The sequence below is a fragment of the Pecten maximus genome, chromosome 17, assembly GCF_902652985.1.
Source record: "Pecten maximus chromosome 17, xPecMax1.1, whole genome shotgun sequence".
Taxonomy (NCBI): domain Eukaryota; kingdom Metazoa; phylum Mollusca; class Bivalvia; order Pectinida; family Pectinidae; genus Pecten; species Pecten maximus.
The window spans coordinates 13,622,123-13,650,114 of record NC_047031.1 but is presented as its reverse complement, the minus strand read 5'-3'; the positions used below and the strand labels follow the sequence as shown (position 1 = coordinate 13,650,114).

The 27,992-nt window shown below is 37.0% G+C and overlaps 1 protein-coding gene across 1 annotated transcript in view; it reads left to right on the top strand.

Annotated features, from left to right (window-relative positions):
* The window catches only part of LOC117315494 (cartilage intermediate layer protein 2-like), a 58,326-nt gene that overhangs the window by 16,938 nt on the left and 13,396 nt on the right, over window positions 1-27,992 (top strand). The window contains 4 exon segments of the mRNA XM_033869705.1: window positions 12,460-12,555; window positions 14,963-15,127; window positions 22,114-22,278; window positions 23,676-23,840. Of these exon segments, the coding sequence (XP_033725596.1) occupies window positions 12,460-12,555; window positions 14,963-15,127; window positions 22,114-22,278; window positions 23,676-23,840 (591 nt within the window).

Here is a 27,992-nt window from a genome sequence, read left to right as displayed (position 1 = left end):
TAATCATATTCTGAATTTCATAGGTTTATACTTAGTTAAATAAAAACTGAATAGAAAAATTATCCATAATATGTTTATATAAAACACATTTCGAGGACTTTTCTAATGCATCTCTCAAATACTGTTGGGCTTGGTCAAAACTTCTTTGTCGTATACAAGGAAAAATAGTTTCAGAGTTATTTGGTGATTGACAGAACCATATTTCACCGAAACCTAAAGAGCATAATAACTCCTTTACACCGTGTACCTAATTAAAACATAAACCAGTGTTTTTACTTATTAAAAAATCATATGCAGTATTCAAAATACAGTTTTTTGTGTGGAGTAGTTTGAACCAATATTTAATTATTCTATATCTGCGTGTATATTCTAAGGGAAAACGACCAAGTTCCCAGTAGACTGTTACATCATTTGTTGATTTTTTAACCTTAAGTAATTTCGTACAAAAAGAACATGCACATTTTCACTATTCACAGTTAATTTCCATTGTGAGCAATAATCGTCAAGGTTATCTAGTAGGTTCTGTAGACCTTCGACAGATTCCGAAAACAGACTAAATCATCAGCATATAACATAAGAATTAACGTAACTCATCAAAATCATATTTGCCGTTGCATTTAGAGATGAAAAAAACTGATTAAAAATGATTAACGTACATAGAGAAAAGTATTGGAGACAAAATTTCGTCTTGTAATAAACCGATATTGTTTACAAAAAAATCAGAAAAGTATCCTTTGAATTTTACACAGGATTTAGCATTACTATAAATTGATTTAATAACATATAGAAGTTTGCCTCTGACTCCTAATTTTGACAGTTTATACCACAGGCTTATTCTGTCTACACTATCAAACGCTTTACGAAAATCAACAAAACAACAATACAAGCGTTAATTGAATGTAGAGCAAAAATCGCATCTACCGTACTGAGACCACTGCGAAATCCAAACTGAGCATCCGTGATAACATCATATGATTCAGACCACTTAAGAAGTCTCGTATTTAAAACAGACGTGAACAATTTACCAAGACAATTCAACAGGCCAATTCCTCTAAAATTAGTAGGGTTTGTCTTTACACCTTTTTTTATAAACCGGAGTTATAATAGCGACAGACCAGTCAGTGGGGAAGCATCCGGAGTCCACAATTGTATTAAATAATGTACATACGGCAGGCAGTAATACATTTTTACCAACTAAAAAACATTCATTCAAAATTCCATCAATTCCATGTGATTTTCCCCTAATCAAATTACGAATAGCTTTATCAATTTCATCAATAATAATAGGGCAGTCTAATTCTTCAAACAATGGCACAGAGCTTTCATTTGGATCGTTTAGAAAAATATTCGAAGAAAAATTTTCATCTCTTGCCACAGCAACCAGATCATTAAAATGATTATACAAAACACTCACACTCATTTCGGGACCGGATGCTTAAGAAGTTGAAAATTTCTTGAAGAACTGTTTCGGATTAAATTTCCTCATGTATTCCAACATGTCGCCTTCAAATCTAATATAGCTTTTCTTTTTAATGAATTCTGTCGATTTATACAACCTTTTTTTATCAATAAGATTTTTGTGATTTTCTGTAGATTTATATTTGTAAAATATATTCAAAGCGTTTTTGTAACTATAAAATAAACGTTTTAAATCAGGGTCAAACCAAGGTTTGTCCTCGTTGATGTGTGCGCCTCTAGACACATTTGTCTTGTCACGCCTCATTGCACCCTCGGTATTTCGATTCGAATTAACACGGGCGACAAAAAGATTCATAGCACAGTTTAACTCCTTAGTAAAGCGGTCAGCATATGTATCGATATATTGCTGTGTTACATCACCGGTCAGTGTAACGGACGCGTTAATGTTTTCGATATTATTTGCTAAAGTATTCAAAAAGAGTTCGCTATGATCGTCATTCCAGTTAAAAGTTGTCATCTCGGTACTCACGTGCGCGACCGCGTGCGGAGTACGGTGCTCATCCAATGAGAATCGAGTAAACATTTGCAAATACAAGGGGGCGTGGTCAGACAACACATTGAAATTACACACTATAAAGTGTTTAATAACATAAAAAAGAATCGGTTTTAATAACAAATAGTCAATTACGCTCCAACCTTTATAACCACAATATGTAAATCATTAGATATGCGTATACCTGTTGTTTTGCAAAAATCGATTAATCGATTCCAAAATGGTTGACAGTGATGTCAAGATTAACTCGGATACCATATTCATCGTCAGGGATGTAGTCAAAAACATTTGAGAGTCTCCTCTCTAAACTTATATGAATCTTATCGTGTTGGACAAAGTCATGCTTAGTCCCAGTACGACTATTAAAGTCACCAATCAACCCAATTTCACCTTTATTTGTGTATCGGTTCACACTATCTTCAAGTTCACGGAACAGATCACAGTTATATTTGTTATAAGTAAACAGAATTTTGAGGCGGTGTATAAACACCGGTTAAGAAAACGTATCTATTTTCAACTAACATACTCTTATCTATCTTTAACCAGACAACAGAGTCATGTATGATTTCACAGATAGAAACAAATTGTTTTAAATTAGATTTTATTAAAATTACTATGCCGCCACCCTGGGTAGCAGTAGTAAGCTTTCTAGGTATTATATATGTATCAAATCCGTCAATATCAACATGGTATTCATTAGGGATCCAACACTCTGTTAGGATAATTATATTATAAGTTTTAATGAAATTAGTTAGACTAGAGATTTCAGTTTTCTATCGAAGCCGCCATTAATATTCCAATATAGCAGGCTTATACATTCAGACCCTGGGTCGATAAAAGACACGTGCTCAACGTTTACCTATTGGTGACGTTTGCGTGTGTGTGCACCTTTAGGGGCACCCCTAGGTATGCCAGGTGCCTGGACATTTGCGGACGGAACGGACGGGTCCGGACACTTGTACAAAACACCGTCAATATAAAGTTTGTCTTTAACAAATACTGCCCTCTTTTTGTCGTCACGGGCCTTCTTCCATATCGGCCATAGCTCCCTCCTCACCTCCTGTACTTCCCTTGGGTATTGGTCAGAGATATAAATATTGGAACCTTTCAGTTTATTGGATTTTTTTTCAATCGTTCCTTTTGCTGGAATTAATTAGATTCTGCGACGATGGGTCTCACCTCACTGTTGTTTTTGGACATATACTATTGGCCCTGTCGATAAGCAGGTTCTCTGTAGATATGTAGATAGCTTTATTTAAGCTTTGTTATCAACGGATTAGTATATATAGTATGCTAGGCCTAGATAATGCATTCAGGTGTGAATAATTACCTCCGATTCTGCACTGCACCAAAGCATTATTTTCATTTAGACCCGAAACGAAAGTAGATGACGTCATCAGAAGTTGTGTAGCTGAAGTGACGGGCGCGACGAGGTGACGGAGATTTAGCCTCTCCCCGAATTAGGAGATAAAATTCTCTTTCACGGGCCAGTTCTGAAACATGCTCCATACGATCGGTTGGTACTACCGACAGTGGAGGCTTCGAACGACACGTGCTTTTATGATAGTTGTAGTGATCGGTGACCTGTGTGTGTATACATGTGTGGGTGGTGTGCGAGCTTGACTGTGTGGAGAGAAGCGTCTGAACGACACCGCGCATGCGTAGGAGACATTTGGGTCACAGACCTACAGACAGCTAACACGGACAAGAGATCATACCACACGTTCAAGTACTATGTAAGTGCTTCAATGGTGTATGAAGTGCTTGAAGCGCCAGGACGAGTAATATTGAATTTTTAATTCATATTTCTCACTTTACAAAAATCAGAATTGTATCACTGTTTTTGCACGATTTTTCATGTATACATTCTGATAAACGGCGGGAAAGACAAAACTTTCTAAGTTTTACGTCCGCGAGAGTACTGAATACAATTTAAATTGATTTTTGATTGATTTATATTGATTTTCATGCAGATTTACTTCCTTGTTAAATGTTTTTTGTAATAAAACAACTTCAGCGAACTTTGTTATTTACGGTCCAGTGTTGAACACATTGACACTTCGTAGGAAATAAGCTATATTTTTACAATGGCGTTTAAAATAAAGTACGCTACGGAGGAGGAAATGATACAATGCCTGCCAAGGATTGGAGTCAAAAGGGCGAGAAGGTTTATGTACTTGAGTGAAACAGAGGGGGCAATAACCTCTGATACTTTAAGTAGAGTTCTGAAGGCAGATCCCAGTCAGGACCTTTTAAATCTTATTTATTTTGAGGTAAGGCCCAGCTACATTACAGGTCCCCGACGCGGGATTGATAGATATGACGGGGATGCATCACTGGAACCCCTCGGGGCCCTACACCTGTCCCTATGTTACCACCACATATGGGAACAGAAAGCTTAACTCCGGAAACAATTAACCAGAACATAATGAGGCCAGACAGCAGGATGTTCTCGGATTAAGTTAAAGGTGCGAGGCAGGGAGTGGAAGCAGGGTTACCGGGTGCAATATGTAAACCCATGAGAATAAAGGACGGCATGGACGTTTTATTCAAAACTACGGCCTTCTCACACAGAGCCCCAAAAAACAACAATACTTTTTAACAAGGAATGTCCACTTAAGGATTCCTCGCTTTGATCGGGAGAGAGCAATGTTGCAGATTTGGAGAGGGGACTATCCAATCTGCGTATGTCAAATGACAACAATTTGATTTTTAATCAAACCAAGGCGCAGCCTCCATCCAAGTCTGACAGGAGCCTCAAACAGGAGCCATGATCAGCGTCTGTTCTCAAGTCTGCCGAGGAAATAAAAAGGCAACTAATTGAGCAGCATGTACAGCAATTAAAATTAATTTCACGTTTGGAACATGGAACATCTGGATCCCTGTCCGGGAAAACAACGCGGTCTTGTAGATCAATTAAGCAAGAGGATGTCAACAAAGAAAAAGGACAGACCGATTTATCTGCTAGGCTTTCTAGGTCTATTAACAGGGAAAGTCTAATGTAAAACCTCGCTGTCCAGTTCTAGGATGTCCATGGAATCAAGTTTGCAGGATGCGACAGATCGGTGTTCTACATCGGCATCTGTCGACACAAGGTCCCTGTCTCACACAAGGTCATTGGAGGGTCATACAGGTGACCGGTACTCTAGACTACAACCTCGCATGGTAAGACTGAAGTCCAGGATTCGCGTGCGCGTAAAAGTTCCATAGACTCAAGGTCGTCTCGATCAGAGTTCAAGGTCACGCGCGCGAAAGGGTCAAGGTCGGACAAACACTAAAGGTCGCGATCGTGGTCATCAAGCTTGTCCTCACCAGAGTGGAGTTATCTATCTGGCAAAGGTCAGCATAAGAAACACAAATCCTCTAAATCACGATATCACAAAAGTAAATGATAGGGAAAAAAGTCAATCTGTACTTTAGTTCTTCAAATGATTCCTCCAACAGCAGTTCTGAGGAAGGAAGTCCGGAGCAGTTTTCTAAATCGCGAAGGGGTAACCCAACAAAGTTACCAAAAAACTTGAAGAATGACAGGGAAAACAAACTGGCTGTCCTTCAAACAGAAGTTTGAGAGCTTAAGGTCTGTTCTACGGTGGTCAGATATGAAAAGCAGGGATTACCTTAACTGGAGCCTCGACGGTAAAGCCTTTGACTTCATAACCACCAGTATGTGTACTGCCGGCTCATATAATGAAGAGGCTAGAAGGACGATCTGGTGCCGAGGAGCTGAAGGAATCCTCTAAAGCTACGTTTCATCAAGCCCAACAGAAGCAAGATAAATCACTGGAAGACTGGGCTGATAGAGTGATGACCTTGGCTACACCAGCATTTAGAGATTTGCCAGACAAGTATGCTCATCGGGAGGCAATCTCAAAATTTTGTCATGGTTGTGTGGACAAAGAGGCAGGGAAGCACGCTTGTTTTGCCAACCCTGGAACCATGGATGCTGCCTTGGACAAGGTAAAACAGCATCAGTACATTTGTCAGGTTGCGGACGGCAAGTGTAAATAGAAGGTAAAGCATGGAATTACCATCAATGCTGTGGAGTCCCTGTCGCAGGCCAAGGTCGTAACAATGATAGAGAAGGCTTTAAGTTGTTTTACCGACAAGTTCACCAAGGCCAAGGAGGACAGAAAGGAGAAGACACCAAAATCTTCAAACAGCCCTTGTTTCTTCTGTAAGAAAACTGGTCATTTCAAGAAAGATTGCGACAAGTGTAAGAAATGGTAACAAAGAAAAAAAAGATGGGGATACCTCCACACCAGATTTAAACACCAAAGGTTCAGGTGTGTAGGTCAAACCCTTGATCCAGGACAGGATGGCCGTCCAAAAGGAACAGAGTCTTCTAGACTCTTTCAGCCAGAAAAAATATCCCGTCCAACTAAGGATTATGGAACAACCCGTCCCACTAAGGACAATTGGATTTTTAGTCCAAATTCAAGGACTGGGACACCCCTTCCCAATAAAGAAACTGGGACACCCCGTCCCAATAAGGACACTGGGACACCCCGTCCCAATGAAGAAGCTTGGACACCCCGTCCCAATAAGGACACTGGGACACCCCGTCCCAATAAAGACACTGGGACACCCCGTCCTAATAAAGACATTGGGCCACCCCGTCCCAATAAAGACACTGGGACACCCCGTCCCAATAAAGACATTATGACACCCCGTCCCAATAAAGACACTGGGACACCCCGTCCAAATAAAGACATTGGGACACCCCGTCCCAATAAGGACACTGACACTTATTTGTAGTAAGGACATTAGGTCTAACGGATCAAGCAAGGACCATGGCACTTCTAGTATCAAACAGGATACAGTTTCAGATGTGGAGGTAGTACAGGTACTTAGGGTACGCCCCGGATCATCATCCATGCCGATAATCATCGGGGATGTCCCAATCACAGCAAGGATGAACTCTGGAGCAGAGATAACTATTCTGTCAACAGCGATATATGATAGCCTAGGTAAAAAAAAAACACCCAAGGTGAAGGATGCTATCATGAATGTGGCAGACCAGGATTCGGCTATGAAGGGCTTCATTATCAAACCTATCAGTATGAGACTAGGGAATCACTCATTCCAACACAGAGTTTATGTAGCACCAATAAAATGTTATTGGTTAATGATCTCCTTCACCACTGGGGAGCAATTCATGACATGCAGACAGAAACACTCATTCTAGAGGATGAAATGTGTGCAATCTCTACAAAATTTAGGGATGATAAGCCTGTAGTCGCCAGAGTCACAACTTTCAGACGAATTGTTGTACCTCTTAACTATGTAGTAAGAATGTCAGGGAAAATGGATTGTTCGTTGAATGACTACGTTATTGAATTTTTCAACGATCTTGGTTTATTCGTCCCCCGCACGGTGCGAAATTCCAATACAGCTCCTGTGGTATGTTTAGTCAACCCAAGCAACAACTTTAAAACAGTTAAGCAGGGACAAATAATTGCTAATGCATATGAAGTAGACACGAACCCCAACCAGTGAGTATCCATAGGAGAAAGGCTGATCCAGAGGCAACTAATGTGGACAGGAGGTTCAGCAAAGAGGCAGCTAAAGTGGACCCAACACTTGTCAAGGGGATTTCTAATCCCAAAGTCAATGAGGTATTACTACCGGACACGGTGATACAGGAGTTACCGTCTCATTCGAGGACTCCACCAAGCATCTTACAGTAGATCAAACGACAAAACTTAAGTGCCTACTGGGCAACTACATCGATGTGTTTGCGGAAACTGATTTTGATTTGGGAAGTTTTTACGGAAATCGAACATCAGATTGACACAGGGGATGCTAAACCGATTAGACAGCGAATGCGGCGTACTCCAGCCTGTTTTGTAGGGGAAGAGGAGGCACATCTTAAGAAGATTGTGGACGCCGGTGTAATACAGGAATCTGTGTCGGAAAGGGCATCAGCACCCATTTTGATAAGAAAATGGGATGGGTCATTTCGTTGGTGTATAGATCATCGGCATTAAATGATGTTACCGTTAATGTCAAATTTCCTTTACCCCTCGTGGAGGATTATTTAGACACCCTGCCAGGTAGTGTCTGGTTTTCTAAACTAGACGCCAATTCTGCCTACTGGCAGGTAAAGATCAGCGAACCAGACCGTAAGAAAACAGCATTTTTGACGAAGTATGGGCTGTTTGAACACGTTAGGATGGGATTTTGATTAACAGCAACATTCTTTCGTGTCGTAAATCTTATACTTAGGGGACGAGCTTGAAAAACCGTGTTTGCCTTTTTGAACGACATTTTGGTTTTAGGTAGTAGCTTTTAGGATCATCTGAGGAATCTCTCGCAGGCATTAGAACGTGTCATGACCTATGATATGAAACTTAAGCCAAGGAAATGTCTATTCTATCAAACGGAAGTAGAATTCTTAGGAAGGATTATCAGTTCAAATCGAATTGCAGTAGCTGACCAGGACACAAGTGCTGTAAGGAACCGGCCAACTCCAACTTGCAGTTAGGATGTTGAAATGAAATGTTTCTTGGGTTTGTAAGCTACCATAGAACGTTCATAAGGTAAGCAGCGGAAATTGCACGCCCTCTCTATGGATTAAGAGGAAAGAATAAAATCATGTGGGTGATAAGTCATCAGGAGGCTTTCGAGAGACTAAATGAAATTCTCACGCCACCACCAGTATTGGCTCTACACAATAATACGGATCATTTTATCCTTGACACTGATGCTTCAGACGTCGCTATTGGGGGAGTTCTAAGTCAAATACAAGGAAATGAGGAGAAACTTTTTGCTTTTACCAGTTTTTTCTCTAAAAGCAGAGCAGAAAAATTACTGCATCACAAGTGAGGAATTGTTGAGCATCGTCAGATTCACTCGACAGTTTAAACACTACCTATTAGGTAAACAGTTTAACGTCCGGACAGATCATTCAAATCTTACAGGGATCTTAGGGTTTAAGGAACCAGAGAGACAACTGGCACGATGGATGAAGGAGCTTGCATAGTATCACATGATCGTCAAGCATAGGTCAGGAGTTAGGCACGGAAATGCGGATGCACTCTCACGAGTTCCGGACAGTCTTACTCCGTGTCCATCATATGTGGCAGGCATAAAGCCTGAGATGTTACCATGTCGAGGATGCCGTTACTGCAGAAGAGCTGACCGGCAATGGGGAGAATTTACCCAGGAAGTGGACGAAGCAATTGGTCTGTCCATGCAGTCGCAGACGGGAAGGTCCGTGCTTTATCCGGAGGGTGCGACATTATCTCTCATCAGGATACACGTGGCAAACCGGTTATGGATAAAGTGGCTACCGTGCGTAGATATAAACGAGTGGATCTTCTGGATGTTTCAACCAGGCCATTGGGTGTGTTTGATTTGTTTTTGTTTAACGTCCTAATAACAGTCAGGGTCATTTAAGGACGTTCCAGGTTTTGGAGGTGGTGGAAAGCCGCAGTACTCGGAGAAAAACCACCAGCCTACGATCAATACCTGGCAACTTCCCAACGTCGGTTTCGAATTCGCAACCCAGTGGTGGAGGGCTAGTGGAGGCAACAGCAGATGAGCCATTTTGCTGGGGTTTCACATTTCGTGAACTTTAAATGGAGCGGGAAAAGGATCAGGACTTGAAGTTCATCAGGGAATATCTGAAGGATGGAACAAAACCCGGAGAGGGTAGATTCTTTTCATCATCTCCCGATGAAAAGTACTACTGGATAAACAAGGAAGTTTTCAAGCTAAAAGGATGAGGTTTGGTAAAGGAAAAAGCTAGACACTCAGGATTTGGAACTTGTAGTTCCTACGTCATTACAGGAAAGGGTAATACAGTGGCACCACGACATTCCGTCATCGGAACATCAGGGGTAGCCTGGACAAGGGCAAAAACTGAAGAAAAATTCTTCTCGGTACACCTTGCACCGGATTTGGAGTCTTATGTGTTGTCATGCGACACCTGTAACCGTAATAAAAAGAACAAATGTTACGAGAAGGTCCCACTTACAGAATACCAGGCAGATGGAACGGGTGCATATAGATTTCTTGGGTCCTCTATCCAAGACCTCCAACGGAAATCAACACTGTTTAATGACGGCTCATAAGTTACAAAGTGGGTGGAATGTGTTCCATCACTACCTCGAACGGCTGAGGTTACTGCCTAAGCCGCAATCGACGAGTTCTTCTCACGGTTTGGTTATCCATTTAAGTTGTGTTCAGACCAGGGGCGCAGATTTTGAGAAAAAATTGTTTGAAGCTCTCTGTAAAGCCTTGCAGATCCATACGGCTAGGACAACACCGTGCAGACCCTCGTCAAACGGACAAGTAGAGCGGTAAAATCGTACCTTGATGGACGCCGTACGTTGCTTTTAAAACCAATATAAGAACCGATTGGATGAACATTTACAACAGATTGTGGAAGCGTGCAGTCATCTGTAAACCGTAGTACAGTAGTACATGTTAATGTTGGGAAGGGAGGTAAATATTCCAGCACATCTTACGTTTCCCAATACATTGGTTAAGGCGGAGGACACAGATGAATATGTTTCTGGAAAGGACAAGGAACATTAAGCAAGCTCACCGGGTAGCTAGATAAAAACCTCAGGGCGTCGCTTAAACGAATGAGGCGAAAATACGATTTGAGAGTTTAACTGAGGCCATTCGATTTGCAGCACTGGTTCACTGGAAGGCCTTGTGGTTAATAGCAGCATGGACACAGAGGAGAGGGAATACGGGAGGGAAATGTTTCCAGCACCACCATGAATGCTGCCCTAGAGACAGAGGCCTCAGGCGTTCGATGCGCACTTTCACCTTGACAGGCACTGTACTCCATTATTTTACCTCCACAGGCCTGTCTCCGTGCCATATTTATGGCACGGAAGTGGAAGAAGATGAAGAGGTAGGCGTGGTCGGACCTGCGCATCGTTCTGCGATCCAGACCTGCCTATGAGTATGATTGTCGCTATGGGACTCCATCCGAAGACAAAGTTCCAGAGCTCCCTAGAGGTCGACGACTGTTTCGTCACTTGCGGAAACTAGTCAAGCAGGAGCGGGTTACCGCAGTTGGAGTAATTGGACTGGATCACAGTGTGCCCATGGGGGACTGCACAACCAAATGGTAAATTTGCAGAGGATCCTGCACTTAGTAACGACCCAGCATGTGCTCTTGCTTCACTGCCGTGGTATGAGCCATGACAACGAGACTGATGTCTACTTGCTGCTATTAAGTCTCGTGAGGCAGGGAGTGCCGCAGGACCAGAGGCTACATCTTCATTGGTTCAAAGGAGATAGGTATGTCCTAGACCAATGGACTACGGCATTCCTAAACCTCTACTTGGGATTCACCAGAGGCACAAAGGAAGATGGAAGAGGGACGGATTTTGCGGGGGACCACCGCCCAGTACTTTTTAGTTAGGGGGAAACCATAGTCAGCACGAAATCAGCTATACTTCGTAGCAGAATCCGTGGCAGCTGTACTCCATATGACCCCAGAGCGACTCTTAGAGATCACCACAGCCAACGCCAGGAGACTAGTAGGTGAGCAGTTAGTTCACTAGGATCACAGCAGTACTAGGGTTTTTTCATCAGGATGTCTAATCTTGTCTTGGAGTTCCAGCTAGGAGATTCTAACTCCTTCCAGTCCAGTGGTTCCATTTGGGGTTTCTAACTCCATCCAGCTAATCTGATAAGGTTGGGGGGGGGGGGGGGGGGGGGGGGGGGGGGGGGGGGGGAGTGTAGTGATCAGTGATCTGCATGTGTATACATGTGTGGGTGGTGTGCGAGCTTGAATGTGTGGAAGGAAGCGTCTGGGCGACTCCACGCATGCTAAGGAGACATTCGGGTGACAGACCTACAGACAGGAGACAGCTAACACGGACAAGATATCTTAAAACAAGTTAATCAACTCCACCGCCTGTTTAAACCACACGTTAAAGTAATATGTAAGTTCTTCATAGTCTTGGCTCGTGCGTGTCACTTTTTGACCTGTACAGGGTTTTGAGAGTGTCGCATGACCGTAAACAAGACGTGCTTGTAGCCGTAGGGGTCTTGGCTGGTTTAAACCAGCGTATACAGGACGCTCTACAACACATGGTAATAATTTAACGCGTTATGCTTTACTTTCTTGTCAAAGTCGTTTTAAATCTATATTATACACATTATAGAATGACAAACTTATTTTCAATATATCCAGACGGGACATTGAATTGTATAACCACATTATATTGGATACGTATGCATTGCTTTATCAAAGTAACAGAGAATTGTATATAGATATGGAAAATAGATAACGAAACAATGCCTTGCCGTATGGAATGAAGCTCGGGTTGTCTAATAATTACGCTATGCCACTAAAATATCACTCACTTTAAAGTCACCTCCTGTACATGTAACTGTTCCTTTTTATTGTTGTTTATATAACTTTCTCCAGTGTTAAAATCATGCGTGATTTCAAGGATTTTCCTATCGTTATATTAGCATACAATTTTATCACTGTTTACATTAATACGTATTGGCAGGTAATGATCTTCCCAGCTCTACCACTACAAACGATGGTCGAGTGGAAACTACAGCTGACCCTACGGCAACATCACAGACAAGTAGACAAACAAGTGGTAAGAAAAACACATTTCTGTTGAATTCGATTCGTGGATGTGTCGCTTAACAAGTTGATTCAAGTCTCAAATGTCTACCTATATTATTGTCTGAAGACTTTCTCCAGAATACATAGTTGTCGCCGGAAATACTGATATGTTGACAGATCCGCTGTAGTTCGAACATTTAAACTGGAATAATCAAACATACTTTGTAATGTATCACTGTCTGTGTTGACGCTTTGTATTTTCTCCTCTTTAGTAGAACCAACAGGTGACGTCACGTCCAGATTGGTGACAACTACACAAACTACAAGATGTAAATACAAAACCTGCGAGTTGTTGTTTGATGTAACTCTTGTTAACTCTGGACTTTCCTCTATGTATTCACATTGTTCATTTTACATGCTGTTATTACAATAAATATAACCGGAATGAGTATTCATCATCTTTCTTTAGCATTATGACTGGTATAAGTATTTAACATCTTTCATCGTTATCGACAAATCTGTCTTCCAACTTAACAGCTATCGCTAATTTAGACATCCTACTTTCTAACTGTTGCTAATTCGGATATGTTACTTTCTAGTTATCGCTTATGATTATGGCATTTAAATGATGGATAAAAAAGCCGTATAAGAAAACATCACCAACGAAAATATCTAAAAGACAGATTTAACTACATTAAAATAGATAACCATCGTTTTATTTGCAGTGTACGGAGTATGGGCAACATGGGCGGGTTGGACAGCTTGTGATGTCACGTGTGGCGGTGGTACTCGATCAAGGACAAGAGTTTGTCAAAATGCATCATCTTCAGATCTTGATTGTATAGGAAGCTCGTCAGAGTCTCAGACTTGTAACACATGGAGTTGCCCAGGTACGTGTTTTATATGGTTAGATGATTTAATACGAAATGTTTAAAACAAGTTAATTTAAGGATGGAGTCCAGAAATAACAGGGCTACTGATGAATTTCTTTTTAGTTAAACCATACTAAAATATCGCCTTTTATTAAATAGAAACTTACGAATAATTAAATATACATCGATGTAGTTAGGAAAAACATGTTATGGCAAGTATGTATAATGGAAGTGTTAAAATATGAATGATTATTATGATAAACAGAAGACCTTCGGTCATATATTAATTTGATGGTACGATCATTATATGTATCAAAAAGGACACCTCTCTATCAAATTTCTTATGTTTGGTGTTGAGGTCAGAAGAAACTCGGGTTACTCTCTACCAGGAAGATACACGTTATAACCCTGCTTCAGTGCCCCATCCTTACTAATAATAACTTCGAAAACTTGTAATAACTTATTGTTTGGGTCTTGCTTGCATCCTTAGAGTATTAATCATAATGAGGCATAAAATGATAATTATTAACTAACCAGTATTATATCTGCCAACACAAGTGTCTGTCTATCGTTGATTTATTCAACAATGTTCTAAGTCTTTACTGCCTTAAAAAACTTACTGGAACATGTACATCTACACATATCTCTAAAACTGTATAAATGTATACATGTATCACAGTCTATTTCACATAAAAATGTTTGACACAACATGTAATGCTTGAATTCGGACAAAAGCTGTGGTGTGTCACGTGTTGATCCTCATCCATTTATTGTAAGCACATTGACACTATACAAGCTTTATAGATATGGGGGTGGGAATATGTGTCCTAACATGATTAAATATGTATGAATCCAACGTATGCTAGCACACCACGATCCAAACATTGTAGAATTCACAACCAGCTAAACTGAAGAGCGGCTATTTTCTATTTTCAGTAATCCTCTATCACCTCTATTATCAACCATATCATGTGACATTTTTTCTTAATTATATATACTACTGTTGCAAAGCTGAAATTGAATGAATATGTCTCACTTTTTCATCTCCAATTATTATTCTTTATGTAAAATGCTTAAGAAACATAGTTATCCAATTTTAGTTGATACATATTATTGATAATTCTGATACAAAATACAGTAATGATGAAATTAAATGTACATGTTATATCCCCCTCCCAACGCAAAAAAAACAACAAAAAAACAAACAAAAACAAAACAAAAACAAAAACAAAAAAACAAGTAATAGATATACAATTGCAGCATGCAGAGTTTCGTACCTCTAGGTTTCCTGATATTATGAGCCACTGCGTGGAAATCCAAAGAAGAAGTTAACAACAATTTACATAATATATAGTTAGAAAAGTTCTATGATATTATTGAACAAATGTACTTTTTCAGATTACATAAAAATATGCAGTATATTTAACGTCCCATCATCACAGAAAAAAGGACATTATGGCAATTAAATGATGGATAAAAAAGCCGTAAAAGAAAACATCACCAACGAAAATATCTAAAAGACAGATTTAACTACTTTAAAATAGATCACCATCGTTTTATTTGCAGTGTACGGAGTATGGACAACATGGGCGGGTTGGACAGCTTGTGATGTCACGTGTGGCGGTGGTACTCGATCAAGGACAAGAGTTTGTCAAAAGGCATCATCTTCAGATCTTGATTGTATAGGAAGCTCGTCAGAGTCTCAGACTTGTAGCACATGGCGTTGCCCAGGTACGTGTTTTATATGGTTAGATGATTTAATACGAAATGTTAAAACAAGTTAATGTAAGGATGGAGTGCAGAAATAACAGGGCTACTGATGAATTTCTTTATAGTTAAACCATACTAAAATATCGCGTTTTATTAAATAGAAACTTACGAATAATTAAATATACATCGATGTAGTTAGGAAAAACATGTTATGGCAAGTATGTATAATGGAGAAGGGGTCACGTGGTCACGAGGATCTGTCCAGGTGTGTTTTTTCTCCTCCGACAATTTGCTGTAATTAATGCATTATATGACTTTATACATCGCCAGTTTTCGCAGAAAGTAGACACATAGTGACAATCTTCCGATTGTGAAAGTGATATTTCATAAAATTATCTACTTTGTGAGATTTTGGATATGTAAACTTCCCAACAGAATGGACTAACCACGTAGTGACCATTGTTCACCTCACACATACCTTATACAGTGTACCTGGACAATACCTGGATATATATAGACATATATAGTGCGAATACCGTACGCGTGTGCTATGGATCGTTAACGTGAACGGTCAACCAGATCTTCTGTGTCTACGTCTGGGTCAGCTCAGAAGGGAAAGAAAGGCAAAACTAGTGACATTGGTACTAAGACAGATAGTAAGACTATGGAAGAGAGACTAGACGAAATATCCTCTCTACTTTCGTCTATTGTTACCATGGAATCGATCTGGAATCCGAAAACGACAGATTACGCCAAACTGTACATAATCTGGAACAACAGGTAGACGACCAAAATGAAATCCAGAGAGAAACACAGACCAAATTCAACGACCTTGAACAACACGGCAGAAATAACTCTGTTAGAATTGTTGGTCTTGAGGATTCATCTGAGAAAGAGTCATCTCGAGAGTGTATAGAGAAAGTGGTGAAATTTGTCAACGATAAATTGAGAGTTCCTTTGTCGGTGGACGATATAGACATCGCACATAGACTTGGCAGATTTAGTCGGGGAAAAGCTAGGAACACCATTGTGAAGTTTGTTCGTCAGCAAAAGAAACATGAAGTTATCAAGGAAAGAAGGACGCTGAAGAATACTAAGTATACCATATTCGAGGATTTGACAAGAATTAACCAGAAGAAGCTGAAGGACGCGTACGCTTTAGACTGTGTTAAAAGTGGTTATAGTTTTGATGGGAAATTAGTTGCTGTCCTACAAAACGACAAGAGACGCAGAATAACGCTGGACACACCCCTTACGGTCAGTTTCCTACAGAATGACGCGAACTTTGGTCCCAAGAGTGAATGAACAGATACAAACCGGTAGTGGACATTTAGGCAGTTCCGTCTGCCGTTAAATCCGGTTGAACTTATATTTACTCGCTTTACAGAATTGCGTAATTTTTTGTTGTGTGTCGATTTTGTGTGTGATTTTGGGATGTTTATTATTCTGTTGAAAAGGTAAGAATTTAGTATTTTCTTTCTGTTGAATTCAACATTTATTGAATCAATCAATTAATTAAGTAAAAAAAAACTGACTGATATATTTACCACCTGTTAATCCAAATTTAATACATTATTTGGATTTAGTTTATTATTTTCTTGAATCCTTCGCTTGACCGCTACATGCTTACTTACTTTACTTAATGCATATATAAATCCACATATGCATGTATAATGTGTACGCATATAAATTGTATATATATATACAGGTATACGAGTACTTTATGTCTGTCAAAGCTTTTATTTGATTATTTCGGTTAGGTTTTTCTTTACCCTCTCTCTCATTTTGAAAAAATAAATAGACCAAAACATACCCAGGTATGTACTTTATTTGATTTTCTTAGTATTGCAGTGTTTGTATTTTAATAATATCTTTGCAATGTACTGATGTTTTTCCGGAATTATCTATCCGTATATAGTTCTTTCGGTATAATTAGAATACTACTTCCGGTTTCCAGTTTCCTGTGAATGGCATGTTCGTACTTTTAGACAAAATCTTTGATCTTTTAGTGGTATGTATGTAGGTGAACAATGGTCTTTAATAATTAATGGCCACTCAAGGTTTAATTTTAAATACTTTGTTCTCCTTTTTGTTCGTTATGTTCCCGTTTTTTTTCTTTTTGTGCCGAGAAACTTCAACTACATCATGTGAACGGTGTCATGAAAAAAAATATGAAGGTTTTATTATAATTTACCATGTATATACATGGAAGGAGTCAAGATTTTAACTGTTAATTGTCAAGGATTGGGTGATAAGAATAAACGTAAGGACGTATTCGCTTATTTTAGATCCATGAATTATAACATTTATTGTATACAGGATACACACTTTACTGCTGATAACGAAAACAACATTAGATCAGAATGGGGGTACAGCTGTTATTTTAGCTCATTTAACTCTAACTCAAGAGGAGTAGCTATTTTATTAAATAATAATTTTGAAGTGAAAGTTTTAAAAGAGAAGAAAAGTGTAGATGGGAATTTGCTGGTATTAGATATTGTTTTAGGCGAAAAGAAACTCACTCTGGTTACTATATATGGACCTAAGTCTGACACACCCAGTTTTTATGATAGAGTTATTGATACTATCTCTGATTTGAATAATGAATCGTTTATTATATGTGGTGATTTTAATTTAGTTTGAACCCTGATTTAGATTGCAAAAACTATAAACAAGTCAATAATCCCAAGGCAAGACAAAGAGTTATTGAAATAATAGAAGAATTTGGCCTTATTGATGTCTTTTGGGAACAGCACCCAATCAGTAGAAGATATACATGGAGGAGAAAAAATCCTTTAAAACAGGCTAGGATAGATTATATTTTAGTTTCTGAGAATCTTTTATCTTGTATACATAATTCCAACATTGATCCTGGCTATCGATCTGACCACTCCATTCCAAATATGTTTATTAAATTTTGTGAATTCAAAAAAGGAAAAGGACCTTGGAAGTTTAATAACTCTTTACTCCATGACCTAGATTATCTTGAGTCGATAAATAAAACATACAAGATGTCAAAATCCAGTATGCTATACCTGTGTATAACCTGAACAATTTAGATAATATCCCCAATGAAGAAGTTCAATTTACAATTAACGACCAACTTTTTTTTAGAAACTCTTTTATTTGAAATTGGGGGAAGACCATTTCATATGCTTCATATAAGAAGAAACAAAAAAATAGTCAAGAACAGGAATTACAGGGAAAGATTAAGAAATTAGAGGAGAATGAAGACATTAATTTAGAAGAATTAGAACTATTGCGTAAAGATTTAGAAACACTGAGAAAACAGAAGCTGAAAGGGTGTATTTTGAGATCTAAAGTTAAATGGATTGATGAAGGGGAGAAAGCATCAAAATATTTTTTTAATCTTGAAAATTGGAATTTTATCTCAAAAATCATACCAGTCATAGAAAAAGAAGATGGGGAAATAATTAGGAATCAGGGGGATATTTTAAAGGAAGTAAAGCAATTTCATGAGAACTTGTATACAGAAGATGATAATATACAAACTATTAATTTAAATGAGTATCTTGATGATGAAAGTATACCAAAATTGAATGCTAGAGAATCCAACTTTTTGGAAGGCAATATTACCTATAATGAAGCTTCTGTCACTCTAAAGAATATGAAAAATGATGAAAGTCCAGGATCAGATGGGTTTACAGTGGAATTTTAAAAATGTTTTTGGAAACAATTAGGTCATTTTGTTGTAAGATCAATTCAGTATGGAATTACTCATCAAAATTTATCAGTAACACAAAAGCAAGGAATTATAACATGTTTACCAAAGGGGGATAAGCCAAGACAGTATTTGAGAAATTGGAGACCAATCTCACTTCTGAATACAATCTATAAAATTGCTTCAGGCGCTATTGCTAATAGAATAAAAGCTGTTTTAGGTAAACTTATTAGTTCTGAACAGACTGGTTTTATCTCGGGTAGGTACATAGGGGAAAATACTAGGATTATATACGACATTATGCAATACGCAGAAGAAAATGATATTCCGGGTATGCTACTCACTGTTGATTTTGAAAAAGCTTTTGATACTGTTAGTTGGAATTTTATTGAGAGAGTTCTTAAATTTTTCAATTTTGAAAATGACATCAGAAAATGGATACATATTTTTCATGTAGATTAACACAGAGTTGTTAAAATGAATTTTGACAAAAAGTTAGTGAAACTGAAAGTAAATAGACAAGAGGTATTTTACAGGAACTGGTACAGTAAAGGCGCAATTTTAATTAACGACCTGATTAGATTTCCAGTTCCCCTTACTTTTTATACATTTCAAGAATTTAAAGAAAAATATGACATCAATACCAACTTTCTTATATTCCATGGTATAATAAATTCTGTAAAAAATCTTATCCGATAATACCAACTAACATTGAAATTTTCTATAAGAGTACTAAAGGCTCAAAAGATTTCTATAATATACTTTCTTTAAATAACTGTGTTCCGACTGGGAAAAGAAAATGGAATGACATATTTCAACTTGATGAGCAAACTTGGAAAATTATTTATCTGACTCCTTTTATTGTCACTAAAAGTTCAAAATTACACTGGCTTCAATATAGAATAAACCAGCATATATTAACTACTAATTCAAATTTATTCAAAATTGGATTATCTGAACATCCACAATATTTCTTTTGCAAAACAGAACCAGAAACAATAGTACATTTATTATGGGAGTGTAAGGAAGTACAGATTTTTTTTTGAGGAGTTTGAGTTTTTGTTAGATTCTTTATTTATACCATTTACTTTCAATAAAGAAACTTTCATTTTTGGTGTGAGAAACAACAAAAATGTATATTATAAAACTGATAATTTTATTTTACTTCTGATGAAACAGTATATTTACTCAGCAAGATGTTTACAACAAGCACTATCAGTACCTGTTCTAAAATCTATAATCAAAGACAACTACAGACTTCAGAAATATGCATGCACAAGTAAAGGAAATGAAAACCTAGTACAATTTAATGACAACTGGAAAAAATGGAATAAACTATTAGATATTACACCCAATCCTTGACAATGCTATAGAAACATTTATGTTATCATATTTGTTTGCTAATTCCAATATTATTCTCCTTCTTAAGTCAATTAATCTTCATGACACTGAATAACTCCATATATTTCCTGTGTTTTTATTATTGTATACAAAAGTTAAAATGGCACAACTCTCTCCCCTTTGTGTGTGTGTGTTTTGTGTGTGTAAGTGCGTGTGTGTGAGGGTGTGTTTGTGTGAGGCTGTCATCTACATAAACATGGTATACCCTCCTGTGTAGATATATAAATGATGATGATGATGATGATGATTGTGACTATGTTAATGATGATGATGATTGTGATATTGATGATGATGTTGATTGTGATGATGATGATGATGATGATTGTGATGATGAGGATGATTGTGATGATGATGATGATTGTGATGATGAGGATGAGAATTATTTTGATGATGATCATGATTATTTTGAGGATGGCGATAAGTGTTGATGATTTGAATTTGTTTGAAGGCATGTTGAAACAAGGTGATAGATATGAATGAATGAGTGTGTATGAAGAATGAAAGCTATGTTTAGTGTTGTGTATATTACATATCTATGACAATTGGGAAAATAAAACAATTACAAAAAAAGTATGTATAATGGAACTGTTAAAATATGAATGATTATTATGATAAACAGGAGACCTTCGGTCATATATTAATTTGATGGTAAGATGATTATATGTATCAAAAAGGACACCTTTCTATCAAAGTGTCTTATGTTTGGTGTTGAGGTCAGAAGAAACTCGGGTTACTCTCTACCAGGAAAATACACGTTATAATCCTGCTTCAGTGCCCCCTCCTTACTAATAATAACTTCGAAAACTTGTAATAACTTATTTTTTGTGTCTTGTTTGCATCCTTAGAGTATTAATCATAATGAGGCATAAAATGATAATTATTAACTAACCAGTATTATATCTGCCAACACTGTCTGTCTATCTTTGATTTATTCAACAATGTTCTCAGTCTTTACTGCCTTAAAAAAAATTACTGGAACATGTACATCTACACATATCTCCAAAACTGTATAAATGTATGCATGCAACACAGTCTATTTCACATAAAAATGTTTGACACAACATGTAATGCTTGAATTCGGACAAAAGCTGTGGTGTGTCACGTGTTGATCCTCATCCATTTATTGTAAGCACATTAACACTATACAAACTTTATAGATATGGGGTTGGGAATATGTGTCCTAACAAGATTACATATGTATGAATCCAACGTTTGTTAGCACATCATGATCCAAACATTGTAGAATTCACAACAAGCTAAACTCAAGAACAGCTATTTTCTATTTTCAGTAATCCTCTATCACCTCTATTATCAACCAGATCATGTGACATTTTTTCTTAATTATATATACTACTGTTGCAAAGCTGAAATTGAATGAATATGTCTCACTTTTTCATCTCCAATTGTCTTTCTTTATGTAAAATGCATAAAAAACAAAGTTATCCAATTTTAGTTGATACATATTATTGATAATTCTGATACAAAATACGGTAATGATGAAATTTAATATACATGTTATATCCCCCTCCCAACTCCAAAAATGAAACAACAAAAAAACAAAAACAAAAACAAAACAAAAACAAAAACAAACAAACAAAGTTATAGATATACAATTGCAGCATGCAGAGTTTCGTACCTCTAGGTTTCCTGATATTATGAGCCACTGCGTGGAAATCCAAAGAAGAAGTTAACAACAGTTTACATAATATATAGTTAGAAAAGTTCTATGATATTATTGAACAAATGTACTTTTTCAGATAACATAAAAATATGCAGTATATTTAACGTCCCATCATCACAGAAAAAAGACCTTATGGCAATTAAATGATGGATAAAAAAGCCGTAAAAGAAAACATCACCAACGAAAAGATCTAAAAGACAGATTTAACTACTTTAAAATAGATCACCATCGTTTTATTTGCAGTGTACGGAGTATGGACAACATGGGCGGGTTGGACAGCTTGTGATGTCACGTGTGGCGGTGGTACTCGATCAAGGACAAGAGTTTGTCAAAAGGCATCATCTTCAGATCTTGATTGTATAGGAAGCTCGTCAGAGTCTCAGACTTGTAACACACGGAGTTGCCCAGGTACGTGTTTTATATGGTTAGATGATTTAATACGAAATGTTAAAACAAGTTAATGTAAGGATGGAGTGCAGAAATAGCAGGGCTACTGATGAATTTCTTTTTAGTTAAACCATAATAAAATATCGCCTTTTATTAAATAGAAACTTACGAATAATTATATATACATCGATGTAGTTAGGAAAAACATGTTTGGTGTTGAGGTAAGAAGAAACTTGGGTTACTCTCTACCAGGAAAATACACGTTATAACCCTGCTTCAGTGCCCCCTCCTTACTAATAAAAACTTCGAAAACTTGTAATAACTTATTTTTTGTGTCTTGTTTGCATCCTTAGAGTATTAATCATTATGAGGCATAAAATGATAATTATTAACTAACCAGCATTAAATCTGCCAACACAAGTATCGATCTATCTTTGATTAATTCAACAATGTTCTAAGTCTTTATTGCCTTAAAAAACTTACTGGAACATGTACATCTACACATATCTCTAAAACTGTATAAATGTATACATGTATCACAGTCTATTTCACATAAAAATGTTTGACACAACATGTAATGCTTGAATTCGGACAAAAGCTGTGGTGTGTCACGTGTTGATCCTCATCCATTTATTGTAAGCACATTGACACTATACAAGCTTTATAGATATGGGGGTGGGAATATGTGTCCTAACATGATTAAATATGTATGAATCCAACGTATGCTAGCACACCACGATCCAAACATTGTAGAATTCACAACCAGCTAAACTGAAGAGCGGCTATTTTCTATTTTCAGTAATCCTCTATCACCTCTATTATCAACCATATCATGTGACATTTTTTCTTAATTATATATACTACTGTTGCAAAGCTGAAATTGAATGAATATGTCTCACTTTTTCATCTCCAATTGTCTTTCTTTATGTAAAATGCATAAAAAAACATAGTTATCCAATTTTAGTTGATACATAATATTGATAATTCTGATACAAAATGCAGTAATGATGAAATTTAATGTACATTGTATATCCCCCTCCCATCTGCAAAAAAAAAAACAAAAAAAACAACAAAAAAACAACAACAAGGTAATAGATATACAACTGCAGAATGCAGAGTTTCGTACCTATATGTTTCCTGATATTATGAGCGACTGCGTGGAAATCCAAAGCAGAAGTTAACAACAGTTTACATAATATATAGTTAGAAAAGTTCTTCTATGATATTATTGAACAAATGTACTTTTTCAGATTACATAAAAATATGCAGTATATTGAACGTCCCATCATCACAGAAAAAAGGACATTATGGCAATTAAATGATGGATAAAAAAGCCGTAAAAGAAAACATCACCAACGAAAATATCTAAAAGACAGATTTAACTACTTCAAAATAGATCACCATCGTTTTATTTGCAGTGTACGGAGTATGGACAACATGGGCGGGTTGGACAGCTTGTGATGTCACGTGTGGCGGTGGTACTCGATCAAGGACAAGAGTTTGTCAAAAGGCATCATCATCAGATCTTGATTGTATAGGAAGCTCGTCAGAGTCTCAGACTTGTAACACACGGAGTTGCCCAGGTACGTGTTTTATATGGTTAGATGATTTAATACGAAATGTTAAAACAAGTTAATGTAAGGATGGAGTGCAGAAATAGCAGGGCTACTGATGAATTTCTTTTTAGTTAAACCATAATGAAATATCGCCTTTTATTAAATAGAAACTTACGAATAATTAAATATACATCGATGTAGTTAGGAAAAACATGTTATGGCAAGTATGTATAATGGAGAAGGGGTCACGTGGTCACGTGGATCTGTCCAGGTGTGTTTTTTCTGCTCCGACAATTTGCTGTAATTAATGCCTTATATGACTTTATACATCTCCAGTTTTCGCAGGATGTAGACACATAGTAACCATCTTCCGATTGTGAAAGTGATATTTCATAAAATTATCTACTTTGTGAGATTTTGGATATGTAAACTTCCCAACAGAATGGACTAACCACGTAGTGACCATTGTTCACCTCACACATACCTTATACAGTGTACCTGGACAATACCTGGATATATATAGACATATATAGTGTGAATACCGTACGCGTGTGCTATGGATCGTTAACGTGAACGGTCAACCAGATCTTCTGTGTCTACGTCTGGGTCAGCTCAGAAGGGAAAGAAAGGCAAAATTAGTGACATTGGTACTAAGACAGATAGTAAGACTATGGAAGAGAGACTAGACGAAATATCCTCTCTACTTTCGTCTATTGTTACCATGGAAAACATGGAGAGATACATGGATAGGAAGATGGCAAGCCTGAAAGGAACCATCAGACATGAGAATCAAGACCTGGTGGATAGACTTGAAGGAAGGATATTCGATCTGGAATCCGAAAACGACAGATTACGCCAAACTGTACATAATCTGGAACAACAGGTAGACGACCAAAATGAAATCCAGAGAGAAACACAGACCAAATTCAACGACCTTGAACAACACGGCAGAAAGAACTCTGTTAGAATTGTTGGTCTTGAGGATTCATCTGAGAAAGAGTCATCTCGAGAGTGTATAGAGAAAGTGGTGAAATTTGTCAACGATAAATTGAGAGTTCCTTTGTCGGTGGACGATATAGACATCGCACATAGACTTGGCAGATTTAGTCGGGGAAAAGCTAGGAACACCATTGTGAAGTTTGTTCGTCGGCAAAAGAAACATGAAGTTATCAAGGAAAGAAGGACGCTGAAGAACACTAAGTATACCATATTCGAGGATTTGACAAGAATTAACCAGAAGAAGCTGAAGGACGCGTACGCTTTAGACTGTGTTAAAAGTGGTTATAGTTTTGATGGGAAATTAGTTGCTGTCCTACAGAACGACAAGAGACGCAGAATAACGCTGGACACACCCCTTACGGTCAGTTTCCTACAGAATGACGCGAACTTTGGTCCCAAGAGTGAATGAACAGATACAAACCGGTAGTGGACATTTAGGCAGTTCCGTCTGCCGTTAAATCCGGTTGAACTTATATTTACTCGCTTTACAGAATTGCGTAATTTTTTGTTGTGTGTCGATTTTGTGTGTGATTTTGGGATGTTTATTATTCTGTTGAAAAGGTAAGAATTTAGTATTTTCTTTCTGTTGAATTCAACATTTATTGAATCAATCAATTAATTAAGTAAAAAAAACTGACTGATATATTTACCACCTGTTAATCCAAATTTAATACATTATTTGGATTTAGTTTATTATTTTCTTGAATCCTTCGCTTGACCGCTACATGCTTACTTACTTTACTTAATGCATATATAAATCCACATATGCATGTATAATGTGTACGCATATAAATTGTATATATATATACAGGTATACGAGTACTTTATGTCTGTCAAAGCTTTTATTTGATTATTTCGGTTAGGTTTTTCTTTACCCTCTCTCTCATTTTGAAAAAATAAATAGACAAAAACATACCCAGGTATGTACTTTATTTGATTTTCTTAGTATTGCAGTGTTTGTATTTTAATAATATCTTTGCAATGTACTGATGTTTTTCCGGAATTATCTATCCGTATATAGTTCTTTCGGTATAATTAGAATACTACTTCCGGTTTCCAGTTTCCTGTGAATGGCATGTTCGTACTTTTAGACAAAATCTTTGATCTTTTAGTGGTATGTATGTAGGTGAACAATGGTCTTTAATAATTAATGGCCACTCAAGGTTTATTTTTAAATACTTTGTTCTCCTTTTTGTTCGTTATGTTCCCGTTTTTTTTCTTTTTGTGCCGAGAAACTTCAACTACATCATGTGAACGGTGTCATGAAAAAAAATATGAAGGTTTTATTATAATTTACCATGTATATACATGGAAGGAGTCAAGATTTTAACTGTTAATTGTCAAGGATTGGGTGATAAGAATAAACGTAAGGACGTATTCGCTTATTTTAGATCCATGAATTATAACATTTATTGTATACAGGATACACACTTTACTGCTGATATCGAAAACAACATTAGATCAGAATGGGGGTACAGCTGTTATTTTAGCTCATTTAACTCTAACTCAAGAGGAGTAGCTATTTTATTAAATAATAATTTTGAAGTGAAAGTTTTAAAAGAGAAGAAAAGTGTAGATGGGAATTTGCTGGTATTAGATATTGTTTTAGGCGAAAAGAAACTCACTCTGGTTACTATATATGGACCTAAGTCTGACACACCCAGTTTTTATGATAGAGTTATTGATACTATCTCTGATTTGAATAATGAATCGTTTATTATATGTGGTGATTTTAATTTAGTTTGAACCCTGATTTAGATTGCAAAAACTATAAACAAGTCAATAATCCCAAGGCAAGACAAAGAGTTATTGAAATAATAGAAGAATTTGGCCTTATTGATGTCTTTCGGGAACAGCACCCAATCAGTAGAAGATATACATGGAGGAGAACAAATCCTTTAAAACAGGCTAGGATAGATTATATTTTAGTTTCTGAGAATCTTTTATCTTGTATACATAATTCCAACATTGATCCTGGCTATCGATCTGACCACTCCATTCCAAATATGTTTATTAAATTTTGTGAATTCAAAAAAGGAAAAGGACTATGGAAGTTTAATAACTCTTTACTCCATGACCTAGATTATCTTGAGTCGATAAATAAACATATACAAGATGTCAAAATCCAGTATGCTATACCTGTGTATAACCTGTACAGTTTAGATAATATCCCCAATGAAGAAGTTCAATTTACAATTAACGACCAACTTTTTTTAGAAACTCTTTTATTTGAAATTAGGGGGAAGACCATTTCATATGCTTCATATAAGAAGAAACAAAAAAATAGTCAAGAACAGGAATTACAGGGAAAGATTAAGAAATTAGAGGAGAATGAAGACATTAATTTAGAAGAATTAGAACCATTGCGTGAAGATTTAGAAACACTGAGAAAACAGAAGCTGAAAGGGGTGTATTTTGAGATCTAAAGTTAAATGGATTGAAGAAGGGGAGAAAGCATCAAAATATGTTTTTAATCTTGAAAATAGGAATTTTATCTCAAAAATCATACCAGTCATAGAAAAAGAAGATGGGGAAATAATTAGGAATCAGGGGGATATCTTAAAGGAAGTAAAGCAATAAAGAGAACTTGTATACAGAAGATGATAATATACAAACTATTAATTTAAATGAGTATCTTGATGATGAAAGTATACCAAAATTGAATGCTAGAGAATCCAACTTTTTGGAAGGCAATATTACCTATAATGAAGCTTCTGTCACTCTAAAGAATATGAAAAATGATACGTCCAGGATTTTTTGATATTAATCGTGGATGTCGACAAGGGGACCCAATGTCCCCATACCTGTTTATCTTGTGTGCCGAAATACTTGCCATTAGAATCAGGAATAATGAAAATATCAAAGGAATTAATATAGATGACACTCCAATATTATTGTCCCAATACGCAGACGACACTTCAGTAATACTTGATGGATCTAGAGACTCTTTGAGAGACGCTTAATGAGTTAAAAAAATATGCTAATATTTCAGGATTGAAAATAAATAAAAGTAAGACTGATGTAATTTGGATCGGTGATATAAATATAGTGATGAGGAATTTTGTCCTGAATGGAATTTACATTGGGGGAGGAGACAGTTTACAATATTAGGTATTGATTTTCATGTAGATTTACACAGAGTTGTTAAAATGAATTTTGACATAAAGTTAGTGAAACGGA